Source organism: Mytilus edulis, chromosome 7 (assembly GCF_963676685.1).
Source record: "Mytilus edulis chromosome 7, xbMytEdul2.2, whole genome shotgun sequence".
In the NCBI taxonomy this organism is placed as follows: domain Eukaryota; kingdom Metazoa; phylum Mollusca; class Bivalvia; order Mytilida; family Mytilidae; genus Mytilus; species Mytilus edulis.
In genome coordinates, this window is record NC_092350.1 from 75531059 (window position 1) to 75550795 (window position 19737).

General features: G+C 31.4%; 2 protein-coding genes across 2 annotated transcripts in view; one reads left to right on the plus strand and one right to left on the minus strand.

The window, feature by feature from the left end:
* The window catches only part of LOC139482234 (uncharacterized), a 398699-nt gene that overhangs the window by 339196 nt on the left and 39766 nt on the right, over positions 1-19737 (minus strand). The window lies entirely within an intron of this gene.
* Positions 1-19737, plus strand: part of LOC139482228 (uncharacterized) — a 44844-nt gene that overhangs the window by 15192 nt on the left and 9915 nt on the right. The window contains exons 7-14 of the mRNA XM_071265961.1: positions 750-818; positions 3525-3632; positions 4417-4728; positions 8673-8855; positions 9356-9400; positions 10131-10184; positions 16295-16351; positions 17717-17747. Of these exons, the coding sequence (XP_071122062.1) occupies positions 750-818; positions 3525-3632; positions 4417-4728; positions 8673-8855; positions 9356-9400; positions 10131-10184; positions 16295-16351; positions 17717-17747 (859 nt within the window). The remainder of the gene's footprint in view (positions 1-749; positions 819-3524; positions 3633-4416; positions 4729-8672; positions 8856-9355; positions 9401-10130; positions 10185-16294; positions 16352-17716; positions 17748-19737) is intronic.

Sequence of the window (19737 nt, forward strand, 5' to 3'; positions counted from 1 at the left end):
ATAATTCAACATCATAAATAAAAGAAAACTAGAAAGATTGAAAAATGTACAGAATACTATACAGAAAATATAAGACAGTTTTACACCAAAACGATTAATAAAGAAAAGACAAATACAAATTGCTCGATAAAAACCTAAATAAATACACCAACTTGATCAGAAAATACAGTGTAAAACTACAAATTATATCAAAGTTCAACCCCTTCAATCCAAATATCGCCTATAGTGATGGCAAGAGCTTTTCCTCGATGGCCCGTATGACCTTCCATACTGTTTTCAGAAATGCTCAAGCTGAACTGTTGACAACAGGGAGTTCAACCATGCAGTTCATTGCCCGTAAACTCGTCTCTTTACACCCCGGGCAAAAATCTGATCTGTGAAATTTAGGACACGGCTTTGTCAGAAACCTGTAAAACAAACATTTAGACAAACCTGGTTTGCCAAAAATAACTCCATCTTGCATAACTCTGGTTTCCTTTGCTGGTTTGGATTTTTTAAAATCATTTTTGTAAATAAATATGTTATTTCACAGTGAAGGAGCTACATAATGATTTATATACATGTAACACCTTTAATATTTTCATTGCACACTCTCAAGACATTTTAATCAAACAAAATATATGTCAGTATACTTACGAAGTTGATATTCTTAATTTTGTACTAATGGAAATAATATACTAATGACAAAGCAATCGAGAATGCTATTTATTAAATCTGTTGACTTAATATATATAATTGTTTCTTGGCAGCTCATCAAGACGTCATTGATTTAATCCCTGTTAAGCAGATAAAATTTGAAACAGATGACATAAAATATGGTACGTTTTGAATCAACTCTCTATTAATCAATTTTTCAATCTGAACAAAAGAAATAAAACCTCAAAAAAGAGGGAGAGAAAATTTAACAATACTCAATAAAGACAGTATCAAACAAAGAAAAAGCTGAAGCATAAATAATGTCTAAATAATTTTTAAAGACCAATTTTGATGACATAACATCTCAATCTGTTGGCATTGATTGGCATTAAGATATGTTAAAGATAATATGAGAGAAATGTACATTTAGACTTCTCATACTCTAGATATGAAAAACCGGAAGTAAACAATATCCTTTTATCAAAACCGTTAGCGAAGTCAAATATTGCTTTATTTCCTCATCCTTACAGGTATTACATAACAATCGTTACACTGTTTCAATTCCATCTGCAGTGCAGTTACATCTTATATAATTATATTTGTCATGCTAAGAAAACAAGTTTGTGTTGAAAATAGAATAAAATTGTCCACCTCTGTTTATTTTATACAAGATAACTTCTAGGGTTTATCTTTTAATTCAAACAGTATTCCTGATTTAATTGGTCGTGGTTGTCACATACACATGACATACATAAATTAAAATATTCAAGTATATTTTTGCCGCAAAAAATAATAATGTCAAAGTGCATTAAAGTAAAGTTTCCTTTATTTGAGAGAACAAAATAAAAAACATAAAAAATAAAAAATAAAACTTACAACAATGTGAGATATGCATATATTCTGTACCAAATAAACTCATAATAGATTTAGTATTTGTGTCAGACGCGCGTTTTGTCTACATCCGTGACGCATGAATACAAAAAAAAAGAAGTTGAAAGGGCCAAATAAAGTATAAGTTGAAGAGCATTGAGGACCAAAAATTCGTAACAGTTTTGCCGAATACAGCTAAGGCAATCTATTCCTGAGGTAGACTTTATAATCATGACCATATTAATGATAATTAATGTCAACACATAAGTGCCGACTACTTGCTGGTGATACTTTCAGATAATAATTAATCCTCCAGCAGTGGCATCGTCCCAGTGGTTGTAAATATACTCATCATAAAAACTGTTGTATTTCAATACTGATGTGAGATCGTGAAATCACTATCTCAAGATTATCCTGCACCTATAACTTCTTTGACCTATACGGATATAAAGGACAGAAACCTGCTGCCTAATTATTTTGTTTTAGGTAGCACAATATAAAGATTTTTCATCCCCAATCAGACATCTATAAACTGATGTTATTCCACTCATTCTTCTTTAAATTTTATAAATGAGGTAACAAAGAAAGAAGAATGATTAATCTTTCAAATTGTGATAATTTCATTATGACATAATTATTACATAATTAATTGTTATGTAATTAGTTGCTATATTGTGATGTCCATACTTGAATGAATTTAGCTTCTTTGTTATTCATAGCATCCCAAAATATGTTATAGATTCTCGCACAACACAGTTTGATTTTTTTCTCATGAAAAAAGATAAAATAAAAAAAAAAAAACCGAGCACCGAGGAAAATTCAAAAAAAAGAAATTCCCTTATCATGCTTATCAAATGTCAAAATCAAAAGCTCAAAAACATTTAAAACTGTGCACACTTATTTGTGTCTCCCCAAAAAATGCATATAATCGACAGACGTGGTTAAGTTATATATCATACGAAATAGGCAAAATCTTCTAATCTTTTGATATATAACCTTGTTTCTATCACTATATGTTTTAAAGAGACATTATAGTATTTACTAATCATATACGATATTATCCGTATCAAAATCAAGATTTTCGTGAGGCAAACATTGGTGGGAAGCAAATTCAATATTGCAAAATGACGATATATGTACTTATAGTGCAGACAAAAGTTGAAGACAGAACAGCCCCACCCCCTCTTGTTTGAAAACTTGTAAACGGTCCAGATCCCCACCCTAAACCATATATATTCTGGTATGGGACAATGAAACAAATCACATGTAATTAGATGGAAGTTCTTGGGGGTCACCCCCACCCCGTTCAATTTGAGAATGTACTATTATCTTGTAAACAGTCCAGATCTCCACCCCTAAACCATATATATTCTAGTAGGGGACAATAAAACAAATCAAATGAAATGTAGGTAAAGTCCCTGGGGGTCACCACCACCCCCTCCTGTTTGAAAACTTGTAAATGGTGGAGATCCCTACTCGTAAGCCATATATATTCTTGTAGGGGACAAAAAATCAAATCAAATGAACATGGGACCATACATGTATGAATGGGGAGTTATCGGAGCTTTGTTTGGTAGACTTCGTAACAGCATCCTGTTACAATTACTTCTTGTTTCTGCTGATTTTTATTTATAACTTTTAAAGACGTTGTACGATTAAAGGTTACCATATTGCATATATACTTATCTGCTGCAGACTTCACATAACATTTAATGGTCTTATTTTTTTAATATTTTTTTTATAAATATCTTCGGTTGAATGCCGACTCCAGCTCGTTTCCTCTACCACAAAGCTCTTTATTTACAGACATTTAACATTCACTAATGACTCTTTAGTACACAGTCCTTTTGGACCAATAATTAACAGCTTTGAAAATCATTAACCCAAAAAATAACCATATTTCTTCATTTAAAGTCAGGGAATAAAAATTCAATGTATTTTCACATAAATTGTACGCGGTAGTTAAATTTCTAAAAATGAAATATTAAATATGATTACATCATCTTTCATGTTTTCAGATGAGATTTTTGTAGATGTTGACAACCTGAAATGTTTGTTAAAATTAAAGGGACTCCCGAATGACCTATATAAGAGTGAACCGGAAGAAAGTCCACCTGATGTAAAAGGTATCATGCCATTACTAAAAACTACTATAAATAGACACATAATAAGTTATCAATAATATCTTTTTTCATATTGACTAAAGGCAAAATATAAACATTAAAATTAGATTTTTTTATTTTTTATTTTTGGTGTTTTAACGCCCCTTTTAAGCACCGCATGTAGGCTATTTCGTGGCGGCCAGTTTTTATTGGTGGAGGAGGCCTGAGTGTCCGAAGAAAACCACCGACCTTCGATATGAAAACTGACAATCCTAGTCAATTAAGTTAGGAGTCGAGGGCACTTGCTCGAGCGGGCTTCGAACTCACAACCTCAGTGTTGACTGGCTAGAAATTACAGTAGTAACTACTTAGACCACTCAGCCACCCATTCAAATAAGTTAAAGTTTAAACGCATATTAAGTTGGGTCATTCGATTTTAATCAAATTTCTCTCATCAATGAAAGTTGTAACACTAGTCAATATACGAATCACAAATATTTATCATTCTTGTTCGATAAAGGATATACTTAGATCTGGTTTAGGAACTTTTGGAAGAAGTTCGACTTTTCTTCTATACAGAGTAAAGTATTTTCATATATGTATTCAATAATTAATAAAAGTTCATTTCCCAAAATTCAATCAGATGCTTTATTTCTGTTCTTTGGATTTGAGACACATCTTGTTCCTTAACGAATGCTGTTCTGAATTATAGCATCTATTTTAAATCCTAGATTCCTTTATTTCACCTAGTAAGTACAACATACCACGTTAAGAAGTTAAACTCGAACATTCTATATATCATTTACAGATACTGAGTTACTTTACGTCAAATGGATCCTGTCATGTCCATTCAAATGGAACGTAGCATTGATGTCATCTAATATCAAAGACAATTCATCTTCTTTTCATGACGAATTTTCCATTGACTTCGTGTATTATGAGTCCAGCAGTATCTTGATAATACACACAACAACACAAAGATTTGTTTTTAGATCCTTCTCATCACTGGAAGTGGCAGTGAAAAATCTTTTAGCCAACGTATTAAATGTGTCCAAGATTAAATCCACTGAACCAGAGGAGTTGTCGGCTTCTGTTCTAATAATGACAAAACCAGAAGAAGGTAAATACTTATAATGGAAATTATGGAGGTCAGGGTCGGTATTTAAACAAGTCATATTTTGTGTTACCTATGCGATTTATTTATGGGAATTCTAGAAGTCAGGGTTATCACACAAACATGCAACATTCAATTTTACCGTATTAATTATAAGATAATATATTACACCGGAATCTAGTCTTGATTTCCTTTGCAGAGTTGAAGATTCATATAGATTTTACAAGCATACCATTTTTTTTCTCCGTCATCGGATGATTACATATATTTTAATAAGGCATAACAGCAATCATCTGGAAACCGGAACCAACATCCTGATACATTGTTCACCTTGGTCTATGTGCATATTAAACAAAGGACACAGATGGATGCATGCCAGAATTGTGTTTTGATGTTGGCGATGTGTTTGTAGATCTAACTTTCCTGAACAATCTTGCTACTTAAAATTATCTCTATCTATTATGAATTTGGCCAATAAGTGACAGTGGCAAATATTTTGTAAAGATTTACAAAATTTATTAAAATTGTTTAAAAGTGTCTATAAAGGACAATAAATTCTTAAGGGGTCAACTGACAACTTTGTTCAAATTGATTTATTTGTAGCTCTTACTATGCTGTACATTATTGCTATTTACAGTTTATCTCTATCTATAATAATATTCAAGATAATAACCAAAAGCTGCAAAATGTTCTTAAAATTACCAATTCAGGGGCAGCAGCCAAACAACAAGTTGCCCGATTGGTCTGAAAATTTCAGGACAGACATATCTTGACTTAATGAACAAATTTATCCACAACAGATTTTCCCCTAAATGCTTTGATTTAAGAGATATGAGCTTAAAACTGTATTTTACCCTATGTATTATTTTTAGCCATGTCGGCCATCTTGGTTAACGGGTAGGGTCATCGGACACATTTTAAAAAATATATACCCTAATGATGATTGTGCACAAGTTTAGTTAAATTTGTCTTAGAATGTAAAAGTTTACAAAAATCTAATAAAAATTGTTAAAAATTTACTATAAAGGGTAATTACTCCTTAAGCGGTCAACTGACTATTTTGGTCATGTTGAATTAGTTATAGATCTTACTTTGCTGAACATTATTGCTGTTTACAGTTTATCTCTATCTATAATAATATTCAAGATAATAACAAAAAACAGCAAAATTTCCATAAAATACCAGGGCAGATAGATCTAGACCTGATGAACACTTTTATCCCATGTCAGATTTGCTCTAAAAGTTTACTTCAGAGATATAAGCTCAAATCTACATTTTACTCCTATGTTCTATTTTTAGCCATTACGGCCATCTTGATTATTTGGCCAGGTAACCGGACACATTTTCTAACTAGATACCCCAATGATGATGGTGGCAAAGTTTGGTTAAATTTGGCCCAGTCGTTTTAGAGGAGAATATTTTTGTAAAAGTTAACGACGACGGACAACGACGACGACGACGGACGACGGATGCAACGTGATGAGAAAGTTTCACGTAACCCTTCGGGCCAGGTGAGCTGAAAAGGAGATAAATAAATTCATCATATATACTAGGATTAAAATTTGTATTTACGGCAGACGCGCGTTTCGTCTTCAAAAGACTCATCAGTGACGTTCAAATCCAAACAAGAGGCTCTCAAGAGCCTGAATCGTTCACCTTAATTTTTTTGGTTAAATCTCTCATCATTTTGGCTTTTCAATTTATTTAGATGTTATTTGAATCGTCGCATTTTCTTCAAAAGCAAAAAAAAAAAAAATCATTTTCTCCTATGTTCTATTTTAGCCATAGGAGCTATGTTTCTTGACATACAAGGAAATAAATTATAAAATTTATACAAGATACTCTAAAACTCATTTAGCCTAAGTTTGGCTGAAATTGATACAGCAGTTTCAAAGGAGAAGATTTTTTAAAGTAAGTCAACATGATGAACAAATTGTGAAAAAAGTCTTTAAAGGGCAATAACTCCTTAAGGGGTCAATTGACAATTTTGTTCAAATTGACTTATTTGTAGATCTTACTTTGCTTAACATTTTTGCTATAACAGTTTATCTGTATCTAAAATAATATTCAAGATAATAACCAAAAACTGCAAAATTTCTTTAAAATCATCAATTCAGGGGCATTATACCTGAAAAACCAGTTACCCAATTCGGCTGAAAATTTCAGGACAGGTAGACCTTGACCTCATAAATACTTTAACTTCTTGTCTTATTTGCTCTAAATGCTGGAGTTTTTGAGATATAAGCCAAAAACGGCATTTTACCCTGTGTTCTATTTTTAGCCATGACGGCCATGTTTTTTGACGGAATATACAATAAAACACAAACTTTATTTTATACATCCTACTGATCATTGAGTTGAAGTTTGGTTGAATTTGGTTGAATAGTTTTAGAGGAGAAGATTTTTTAAAGTTAGCAAATATGATGAACAAATTGTGAAAAATTGTCATTATGCTGATCATTTTTGCTGTTTACAGTTTATCTGTATCTATAATAATATTCAAGATAATGACCAAAAACTGCAAAATTTCCTTAAAATTACCAATTAAGTGGCAGCAACCCAACAATGGGTTGTTTGATTCATGTGAAAATTTCAGGGCTGATAGATCTTGACCTAATGAAAATTTTTATACCTTGTCAGATTTGCTCTTAATGCTTTCGTTTTTGAGATATAAGCCAAAAACTGCATTTTACCCCCATGTTCTATTTTTAGCCATGGCGGCCATGTTTTTTTTCTTCACAAAATGGAAAATAAAACACAATCTTTATTCTAGATACCCTAAGGATCATACAGCTAAAGTTTGGTTGTAATTGGTTCAGTAGTTTCAGAGGAGAAGATCTTTGAAATAGTTTACGACGACGACGACGACGACGACGGACGGATGACGACGACGGACGCCAAGTGATGGCAAAAGCTCACATTTCCTTTTAGGAAAGGTGAGCTAAAAAGTTTAAAAGGCCAATAAAGTACGAAATTGAGGAGCCTTGAAGACAAAAAATCCATAAAAGAGTTGAAACAATATATTGTATTTAGACTTATACTTTCAAAGAATTCAAAACTCAAAACAAATAGAGTTTGATTCTTTCATAATTATCATTATTTATCATGTAAAGAAATTTTAGTTTAGCAATCTTTAATTTCTTATTTAGGTTAGTTTTGCTCTCTCAGTTTAAATCAATGAATATTAGTTCGTTATTGGTTGAAGTGAAATAAAGGAAATAATCTGAGAAAAAAAACCTAAATGCAAAAATAATATTACCTTTATGAATATTCAAACTTAATAAATTGTTAATATAACGTAATTAGGAAACATTTTCGGTTAGCTTGCGTCGTAAAATTGATATTTATAAAAGGAATGAATTGAAGTTGGTTTCACTCGTCTGGACTTATTGAAAATAATCTGTAACATACTATTCTACTTGTTTTACATACTTGTGGATAACACAGGTTAAATATTTTGAAACCAAATGATGAAAATACAACAGACATGGTGCAAAGAATGTTATTTTCAAGTTCCATCTTATTATTGAAATGTTGTAAAACTTTTGTCTATAACACACTTAACTTTTATAAATGACAAATCTCATAATAGCAACGTTTGATATATGTGGACTGAATCAACGTACAGTGAATATGTTTACTTTCAATGTCTTTTTTATATGAAAATGAAATAGATCAAATTTGAGAGTTATCAACAATTTAGAATTTACATGAGGAACACTACAGATTCCTAATGTAGAGTAGGATCCTTATCTACCGGAGCATTTGAGATACCCCTCGGAGTTTGGTTGCGTTCTCGTTGCTCAGTCTAAAGATTGTATCCTGTTGGTTTTTTTTGTCGTTTTTCCTTATTTGCCAAATCATTGTCATTTCGTTTTTTTATAACTTTTTATAATACCGTTTTTTTAATTTTTGTCTCTCTTTTATTGGAATTTACTCGTATTTAACAGAATCTTTTCAATCCCAATTCAACAAAGAGGTGAAAACAGACCAATTAATAATCGGATTAAAAGATAACTTCGTGACATGTGAACATTGCACGAAGGATTTTTGCTGCAAAAAGTGCACGTCAAAGATCAACTACATAAGAAGATTAGAGCAAGCTCTTAGCATGCAGGATCAAACAATACAAAGTAAGTATGTGTATGTAATCGTCATATCAGACAAGCGATAGAAGAAGTCATGAAACAATAAAACAAAATCCTTTGACAACGAAAAATATAAAACACCGTGAACATGAGACAAAAAGACAAAACAATTATAAAAAACAACTCGTGGAAACTCAAACAGAGCAATATAACCCATATCTGTCAACTGTCGCCATGGATGCTCCATATATAGCTATAGGAAATTTGGAAAGAGCAATTTTGTCCACAACTTAGAATAAAACTGTAAAATTTACACAAATAAGAAAATCTCGATCGATTATTTTACTTTCGAAGAACACAGAACGCAATTAGACATACAAGTATCATAGTCCGATCGACCACTAGATCATTTTAATTCCGGTATTAGTAAAGTAACCATTACAATAATATGCTTTAAATGATTGGTCAAATAGTTCGTAGTTTTAATCATATTGATAATTAACCAGTGCATGAGTAAACAACTTTACATTTTTCTCCCATACAAGGGTTAGAGAGGGCATTAACGAAAAGAGAAGAAGAAATTATTGAAGGTATGATTTATTTACTTATTATATAAACCGGTGGCCTTAACTAACTAAATATAGTTCATCATGCCTTACTCCAACTGTTAAAGTTCAAAAATTGAGTTTAAAAAAAGATTGAAGATATAGATTAAGCAATGTAAATAATAGAAATAAAATTGAGAATGGCAATGGGGAATGTGTCAAAGAGACAACAACATGACCAAAGAGCAGACAACAGCCGAAGACCAATAGTGGGTCGTAGTTAATATCAATTTTTATTTGGTCATGCGACCGAGTTGATTATAAATTAACATGATTAACGCATAAAGGTGTTTTGTTGAGCACGTGCTCGTCAAACAATAACGTATAAGGTTGCAAGTATTGTTCAATCAAGTTTAAACCAAACCCCTCCTAAGGACAAACTCAAACTGTCTTTATGTTTCTTAAAGGCAGACGTTGGTTTCTACTTCAAAAAAAAATTATAATCCCTTGATTATAATTAATTTAAAATATATTCACTGATAGCGGCAGACCCATAAGACGCACCCAGTATTGCAGTTTTGGGGGATCATGCGATTCCCTTAATTCAACATTTTACTTTGATAGTGTAAAGATATATCATCTTCAGCATGATACAACGAGAAACATTTTATTCATATTTTGTTTACTGGGTTTACAAATAGGCTTTATGATTAGTATAAGGTTACTTTATAATATGTAATAAATGATAAGTAATATCATATATTTGTTCTTGTAGAGGACAAATCTGAAAACGAATATGATTATTCTTTTGAAAAGATTACCAAGGAAGGTAGATACAAATTTCGCATACTTAATATTTTATCATTGATTTTTTTGGGGGAGGGGAGGAAACATAAACCTCTAATTAACATTCTATTAGTTTTAATTTTGAAGTGCTACATTGATAGAGAAGTTGTTTAGATAGTCATCTGTATAAATTGTGACGTTTTTTTGTTGGCTGTTCAAAAAATGTTCGAAGTAAAATTGAAAATTGAAATGGGGAATGTATCAAAGAGACAACAACCCGACAATAGAAGAACAGGTCTTCAATGTAACGAGAAATTCCCGCACCCGGAGTCGTCCTTCAGCTGGCCCCTAAACAAATATATACTAGTTCAGTGATAATGAAGATCTACTTTTAAAAGGGATGTCACCAGATCTAAAATTTAATACTCGGATACTCGGTCATAATACTTTAGAGTACACGAGTACTCGGATAAATCTTAAACGACTATTGAAAAATTAAGATATAAGGTGGGATGCGGTGTTTTTGTTTTTACCTTCATAAAGATATTAACAAAAGACAAACGTACTACAAAAATAACTGTATCCTCTGAACATTATTTGTATCGGTCCTTTTTTTTGGTGTCAATTGAACAATGAGTTACCGATCGCCGTTTCTACAAATAACCTTTCATAATGTAGCAAATATTTATTTGTCCACGTGTTCATGAACCACATTAGAAACATGGCAGTAAAAACATAAATATTTATTACGACTTGTCCACTAATTTGTAACAATATTTGACTCTAAGTTACTTGTGCTTGTTCGTTTTCTTTATCAAACATTATTTAAACAGACCAAGAACTTAGCAAAGAAAAAAAATCAATCGAGGATTTGCAATTATGTTTAAAGAAAATAATATAAAAATATGTACAATATAGAATCTAATAAATCGTACAAAATAATCAATACCATGCATAGACATAATTTCCAAATATTTCTATAATTAATTCAAATTTTACAAGTGTCACAATTAATAATACATTTGATGCTACGCATTTAAAAATTAATGCCAGTATGATAACAGAGCAGACGCAATTTTCAAAAACAATTTAAAGACACCATATATATTTAATTCATAGAAGCTCCATCATGGAGTAAATGTTCATATTAAGATGATACAAAACAAAAACAAACATGAAGTGATGCAAGACTGCTGTAAACATAATGACTTTTAACAAATTGTGATAGATCAGCTTCATTTTAAGGACAATCAATTCATGGATTTATCTCTTCGAAGTAAGTTATTTAAGAGCCAGTCTGTGATAAAACCATGCAATATGGTCCAAATCCAAAATATTCCAATCAGACGGATATTTTGTATTTTAGATATCTTATATGTAATAACTATTTGTGCAAAATATTTTGAAAAAATATTCAGCCATTATTTGTGTATGCCGAACATTCAATAATTGTCCATTTCTGTACTGACAAATGGCCATTTTAAGCCTATTTTAGGGTATTTTGATCTGATTTTTTTTTGTTTTATAGAAAAAATACAGCTTAATGATAACAAATATTTTAACAAACAACTTAAAATGAAAGGAAATTATTACAATTCAAAAAGTTGTGAGATTTCTCAATACCCCCACTGACAGGTTGAAATTGCATGGTTTTGAAAAAGTGCCGATTCAGCAAAATGTGTATATTTTTAAAGGCTTGAATCTTATAAGATCATGTTTTATTTTCAATAAAATGTAATATTTCATGAAGCTTATATATTTACCTACAAAATGCAAGAAAATGGTGCTCGGCAAATGATACCTTCTTACGATAAAATAATAATTAAAGATAGGCGTGATGGCCATTTTGCCGATTTTTTTATTTTTTATCTGTTTCAATTGAAACTTTTCAAAAGTATGTAATAGTCAAAATATAAGAAAAATAATGACTGAACTAGTGTTTACTGGTTATATTAATTGAATAAACCAAGTTTAACTTAGTTTAAATTAAAAAATATACTAAAGGAGTAAACCCGGGAAGACCGCTTTTTTTTGCATTTTTTGCCCCTAAACTGAGCATTTTTACAATATGTTTAAAATATTAATTTATTCAAAAGAAAATGACTTTAGTTACTTAAAAATGGGCTGTTTTATTAACAATACTATGCACACTCATCAGGTAATATCATCATGAGTTCTTCTCAATTTTAGCATTTTATAATAGTCTAGTTTTTAGATGCTTTTTGTCTTAATTCAAATTAAAGTGGCCACAATTGAGTTCAGTCTTAAATTTTTAAAACATGTTGTATTTGATAATGATTCATAAAACTGTTTAACATATAAGAGATAGAGACTCAACATGAATGCAACCCCTTGCAATTTAGACCAAAAAAACTATCATAAAAGTACTAAAAATTCTAAGCACGTCTCCTTCAGATGAAATCGGGGTATTTTCTTTTCTAAAGTAGTATGAAAATGTAGACAACATTGTACAAACTGTGCCGCCTTGTACATTCATGTTATCTATTTCCAGAAAAGAGGAACATTTAATTGTTTTGTGAATTACATAGAATTGTGCCTCTTACCTAGAAAAGTGCTATATTTTGTATATTGTGATAAAGCTTTATGCCAAATATAAAGAGACTACTCCTAGTAGTTCCTGATAAAACTACAACTGAAATTTTGTGACGCTGACACGAACCAGTTAGTTATCCCTATGTCAATCCTGGGAGAACAGTGGACATAACAGTAATGTTTAATTTCCTCCTAGAATGTAATCTTTAGCAATTTGAGGCATGGGAATAAGACATGTAAAATACAGTTGAGACAAACACAAATATTTCAAATTGAAATAACATTTATTTCATAACCACATGTAATAACCAGATACTTCATAGGGCGCAGCTTTATACGACCACAGAGGTCGAACCCTGGACAGTTGGGGCAAGTATGGACACAACATTTAAGCTTGATATAGCTCTGAATTTTGATTGTGATCAAATAGTTGACACAACAGAATGAGTGTGGTCTAAGAACTTAAACTTAAAAACTTAAAAAAAATTAATTTGACATTTACCTATTATGGTCCAATATCCAAAATCTAAATACATGGTTAGATTCAGCATATCATAGAACCCCAATAATTCAATTTTTGATGAAATCAAATAATGTTCAATTTTATACCCTTTAGACCTCAATGTGGATCAATTTAATAACCGGACCCAAATATTAAAAATCTAAATACATGGTTAGATTCAGCATATTGAAGAATCCTATATATTCAATTTTGTTGAAATCAAACAAAGTTTAATTTTGGACACCGATTTGGACCAACTTGAAAACTGGGCCCATAATGAAAAAATCTTCGTACATTTTTAGATTCGGCATATCAATGAAACCCAAGAATTAAATTTTTGTTAAAGTCAAACTTAGTTTAATTTTGGACCCTTTGGACCTTAATGAAAACCAATTTGAAAACAGGACCAAAAAGTATACACAGATGAATAATTAAACTGTCGAGCAGACATACAATTACCCAACCACGCCCACTTGTATTATGTATGGAACGAAAATAAATTCACGTTATTCTGTTTTTTGAAACAAACATTAAATATTTCTTTTTTCTTCTGCTCTAACATAGAAATTACACACACATTTTCATTGATCAATTCCTAATAGTATATATATGTCGTCTGTTATGTTCATAAAACTCCCTGTGGAATTTTTTCCTACATGTTCACTAGCCGATATTAAAATATCAAAAACTGCTGTGTTTCATGTCAAGTGGAACTTTGAGTTGGAGCCAGTGATAACAATAACGTCAACAATTTTTCTACACGTAGGCATAAGGACAAAATATTTTCAATCCAAGGCTTGTATATATCTCCAAGTTGTTACGATATTGCTGGGCTTGCACTTCCTATCATGATTTCTTTTCCTTATAGTTAAAACATTGTTGTGACGTCATTCTATTGTTTTACCTGTTCTTTCTTTCAGTGATTGGACTATAATTTACCTGTAAGAAACCATCATGTTACCTTTTGCTGTCCAATATTAAGAATAGCCCTCCTCTTTCTTAAAAAATATTGGACAGCTAAAGGTAGTATAACTCATTCTCACAGGTAAATGATAGTTCAATCACTGAATTAAAAAAAAAAAATGTTTTCTTCAAGTTAATAAAACTGCACCCAAAGAACAATTAAAAAAACCCATTTTATTAAAGTCACCTTCCAATACAATAATTTTTTCACCCATCAAAATTGTTTCTATAGGAAAAATCACTTTTCAAATTGATTTTTAACGCTACCAATAAATATATCACAGCCATTTGTCTCATGTTTTGTCTTGTTTTATAGTCTGAAATTGCATAATGCAACACTTCGCTTATTAACGACGATGAATATTGGAAGCAGAATTAAGGAAGACATTATCGCACTTTATCTGTCAAACAAACCGATCGTGTGTCCAATTCGCACTTTGTTCGCAGTGATCAGTTTATAAATTATTTTTCAAAAGAAAATCGAGACAAAATAACGTTTCGGTAACATTCAAAAAGCACAATGGACTCAATACACAAATAAACGAAAAAAAGAGCAACACGACCTTGCAGAAAGAAAAAAAAAACAGAAAAAGGGGGGGGGGGGGGTATTTTAAAAGAACCGTTTGTGTAAACGATAACAGTCTCTTGAAAATTCCAACAAAAGAATATAACTGATTGCATGTTGTTATCTCTTCGTTTGTTCATATTAATTATATATTTGAAATAAAATCGACTGCACTGCACTCATATGCTGTTCTTTTTTTCCTCATTTACTTAGTTAAAATAAAACCCGAGAAGAAACAAGAAACTAATAGTAGAGGACTACATTTTGAAATATAATATAATATATAAAACTTGCCATTATAAGTTGCTTTAACTATATCCTATTTGTAATCCTCACTGAAATAACGTATCTGATAGATTCTGAATACACATTTAATTTTAATCCAAAGTTCGAAACAACACACTCACTAATAACGACATTTTTTTCTTCGTTTTTGCATTAAGGCTATTCTTTTATCACGTTATCCATTTTGAAACACTAAACGCATGTAAAGGTAATCACGGACACTATTAGCGGCAAGTATGAGTAGTCCTTGCGCACGCCAAAAAAAAAAAATGATACGCATACACTGTGTCTTATTCTTTATGTATCAATACATGTTGTTTACCTTCAGCTGTACTTTCTTTTTGTCTATTTTAATACGCCCGTCTTTTAGACGGGACGTATTATGGTATACCGTTGTTTACGTTGAGCTACTGTTTAAAGGGGCCAATTACATGTAGGATACATTTTAATGTAAGAAAAGTTTATTCACAAACCAATTTTCATACTTGATGAAAAAAAATGTTTGCTTGCTTTTTCTTTTGATTTACCCTTTACGTCGTGTTAAACAATGTTTTAAGTAAGATATAAGCCTCTAAGAGTCTATTCTGTAAAATATTGAACAGGTCTTCGGCCGGCAGCCTCAGACCTGTCCAATATGTTACAGAATGGACTGTTATCGGCTTATATCCCTTACAGAAAGGTAGATCCTCACAAGAAGTATAAAAAAGCAAGAGTTCTAAGTGGTTAAGTTGAAATATTCAACGCTTTTAAATTTAACAGACGTCATTAAGAGTTAGTTGACCATTATAAATATCTGTTTCACAGTCGACGACGCATTTGTTGCAATTGTCTAAACCACAACCATGGTCCCTTTTTCCCGAATATGGCATAACGAATTTAACTTATTACCGGATTTGTACTCACATAGGCAATACAACAGTTGTCACAGTCATGTAAAGCTTGGTATGATTACCCTTCCAGAACACATGAGATCATTCCCGGGCTTGATAGGATTTGTATTGTTCAGTCTTAAGTTTTCAATTTTTGTGTATTGTAGTTTGTGATTTGATCTTCCTTTTTGCCATGGCATTTTTAGTTTCTTATTTAAATATTCTTTTGAAATCTTTCGCCTCTATATCAAGCAATTCTTCTATGGGCCAACACGGATAGTAACTGTTTAAAGATATGCACTTTTTACATTTTATTCAAGGAGTTCATAAGCTCCATTGGTTGACTATTAACCAGTTTTGTCTTTGCATTTTTGTTTGTTTTTCCGATTCATTAATTGTTTCATACTCTGTATTAGAACCAGAACCAAAGAAAAGAAAAACTGCAATTACTTCAGATATAGCAAAGTCAAAAGGTAAGGTATAATTGAGATAAAATGTTTGTTCCATATATACACATTATTATACATTTATGAATGAAACGTACTACGAATCTTCACAGCATGTCAATCAATCAGATATCAGTAACTCTATTTGTGATTTGTGTATTTCATATTTGTTAAAATTGTATAAGACTGCATGATGACTCATGTTGTGTAATGCTGTTTGATATTTAACAGGCACTAATCAATCATAAGTCTGTCCTGTTCAAAGTTCAGTAGTTGTCGTTTGTTGATGTGATTCATAAGTGTTTCTCGTGTCTCGTTTCTTGTTTTGATATAGATTACACCGATGGGTCTTCCGTTTGAATGGTTTTACACAAGTTAATTTGGTAGCTGTGTGTTTGGTGTGAGCCAAGGCTCCGTGTTGAAAACCGTACTTTGACTAATAATGGTTTACTTTAACAAATGGTGAATTTGATGGGGAGTTCTCTGATCGGCAATTTTACCACATCATCTTATATCTGATTATGAAGTTAACAGAATTCTACTATTTGTTCATATTGAGATAGTGCTTTTTATCATACCTCTTGAAAAAAGTAAAAAAAAAAAAAATACTGAACTCCGAGGAAAATTCAATCGGAAAGTCCCTGATCACATGGCAAGATCAAATGACAAAACACATCACAAACGAATGGACAAACAACTGTCATATTCCTGACTTGGTACAGGCATTTTCAAATGTAGAAAATGGTGGATTGAACCTGTTTTTATAGCGCTAAACCTCTCACTTGTACTGTTTTTGTGTGCTGTCCTGGGTTGTTTTACGTGTTAGTTGTTATTTTATGGTTACCATGTCGAAATGTACTATTGTATTGATTGTTTATGTATTTCGCTATCCTGATATTTTTGCATTTATTTATATTGAATTCCTGTGATGTAATGTTGTCATTTTAGTAGTATATTTAAAATTACTTTAAAAGTGCGAGGTGTGGCTAGCCACAAAACCATATTCAACCCACTTTTTTCCTTAAATTATCCTGTACCAAGTCCGGAAAATGGCAGTTGTTATCTTATAGTTCGTTTCTGTGTGTGTTGCATTGCCGTTGTTTGCACTTCAGTTTTTCTGTTGTTTCGTTGTGTTCCTCGTATAGTTGATTTGTTGTTTTTAGTTTGTAACCCGTATTTGTTTTTTACTCAATCGATTTAAGACTTTTGAACGGCGGTATACTTCTGTTGCCTTGTATAATATTCTTTCAGATTACAATGCAAGCTTTAACTTTTTTATCATGTTTATTGAAAAATAACTGCATGCCAGACGGTCTTACCCACATTAAAGAGATTTTGCGAATTTTTTTGTAAAATATGAATTAACTAAAAAAAAATTGCATTTTGTTGTAGAGTTTCTGGATGTTGGATATCTCAATAAACAGTAAGTTTCATTGTATCACTCATTCCAAATATACTAATCCAATTTGTTATGATTATTTCTACTTCCTATTTCTTGTTTAATCGACTTATACATTTTCTATCTATGACAACTTCCAACTTTGTGAATTAACTGTCTATATTTTTTGCAGTACTATGTTACCCTGCTTCTTAAGAAGTGATCATAATTTTTTACTAGCAAAATGAATCGCCTTGTGTTTAAAATACAATAGTGGGATTGTTTCATCTGTTTAAACATAAATATTGCTGTATATTTTGCAATTTATTTGAATAAACCTGTAGCTTTATTGGTTAATTTAAAACAAATTACAACTAGTATTCACTATGTAATATTAACTTGGCGCCTCCTATACCGGGTTGTCCTGGTAATATAGTGATCACTAGCCTATTACTTTTGGTGTTGTGAGCTAGAACTTCTGTACGTGTATGATGGTCGACTTTAATCTTGATAAACAAGGATGGACTGTTTTGTTGTCATCATTTTTGTTTAGAACAGAATGTTACCTTAAACATGGTATCACAAGTTTTTTGTTTTTGCTGCGAAATAGTAAGGTTATGAATCATTCGTTCATCTTTGTTAGTGGTTTGGGATTGGTGTTGTCTGTTGAATAACATGTGCTCTTCTTAAGATCTGTAATAAAGTCCTGGTATCTATGATGAGTTTATTTATAACTTAATTGACGATTTAAAGAAACAAAAAAAATATAAATCACAGAAGGACAAAATTCAACATGACAGCAAAATACAAATAATTATCACAAATAAGTCTGAACAATTCATTATAGAAAACTAATGATTTAAATAGCTCATATCCAACCAAATAGTCACCTGACTTTCTATGAGACTGTTGATTTCATGCATTATTTGCACCCATGTCATTCGTTGTGTTACTCATGTAACAACATTATAAGTATAAGCCAGTGACAATTTTTCTACCGTTATACATTGTTGCATTTCTGTTGACTTACAGTTAGGAATAAACAAGTCCACAAAACATCGGTGATGTTTTTTTTCAAATTATCATTTGGAATTTTGAATCGTAATTAGCAGACGTAATTCTATACAAATAAGAGTTAGAGGTCGACTTCAGACCATTTTGTTGCTTAATATATGAACAGAATTATACACAACTCACCTGAGTGCTGTTTCAAAAACATATCAAGAATTTTACTGATCTGTGTACTCTGTACTGTCTCTGTACATTCAACGAGAAAAATGATAAATTTCGAATAAGTCTAAGTAATTGTGTGGCTACATATTTCCTTTCATTCTACAGTTGCTACTTTCCCAATGCTTCTAATGCAATAGTTTAGACAAAGATAATACAACTAACGACATCAAATGTGTATTTTGCAGTCTAGTGTTTGTTTAATAATCTTGAATATTTTACGTTCAGCGAGAACTCAATGAGTGTCTGTGGATATTTATAAAGTTTCAGTACTCATGTTTAATTGAGATCAAGTATCGGGTTATTAATTTTCAATTTGGGATAGCATACTATATTGTTATAGCAGATTTATGATACATAGGTATATAAGAGTCACTCTCTCCATCTCTCAGTCCGTTCATATGTCTTTAAAAAGATACTTCTTCTATAGGTCGAGATGTAGACAGATATTGATGATGGCTATGTTTTATGTATTAATTGTCATGAAGCTCTTCAACTGCTAGGTACTTATACATTTCCCCTCGTCTCACAAATGTTTGGCTTTGAAGTTTTCAAACAATTCTATATTTTACCCGAACTTGAATAAAATTTGTCCGCTTTTCGACTTTTGCAAAGGTAATCAGACGTTCAATGATAATTTAGGGAAAACAAATATATATTGTCTTAGAATGAGTCTGTTCTTACAAAATAATGACTAATAATTTAAACAATTAACAATTTATTATAATACAAATTTACAATTATATATACTGATAAATGTTCAAACTACACTGTTTACTCTGTTAACTGAATTGCTGTGGGAAAA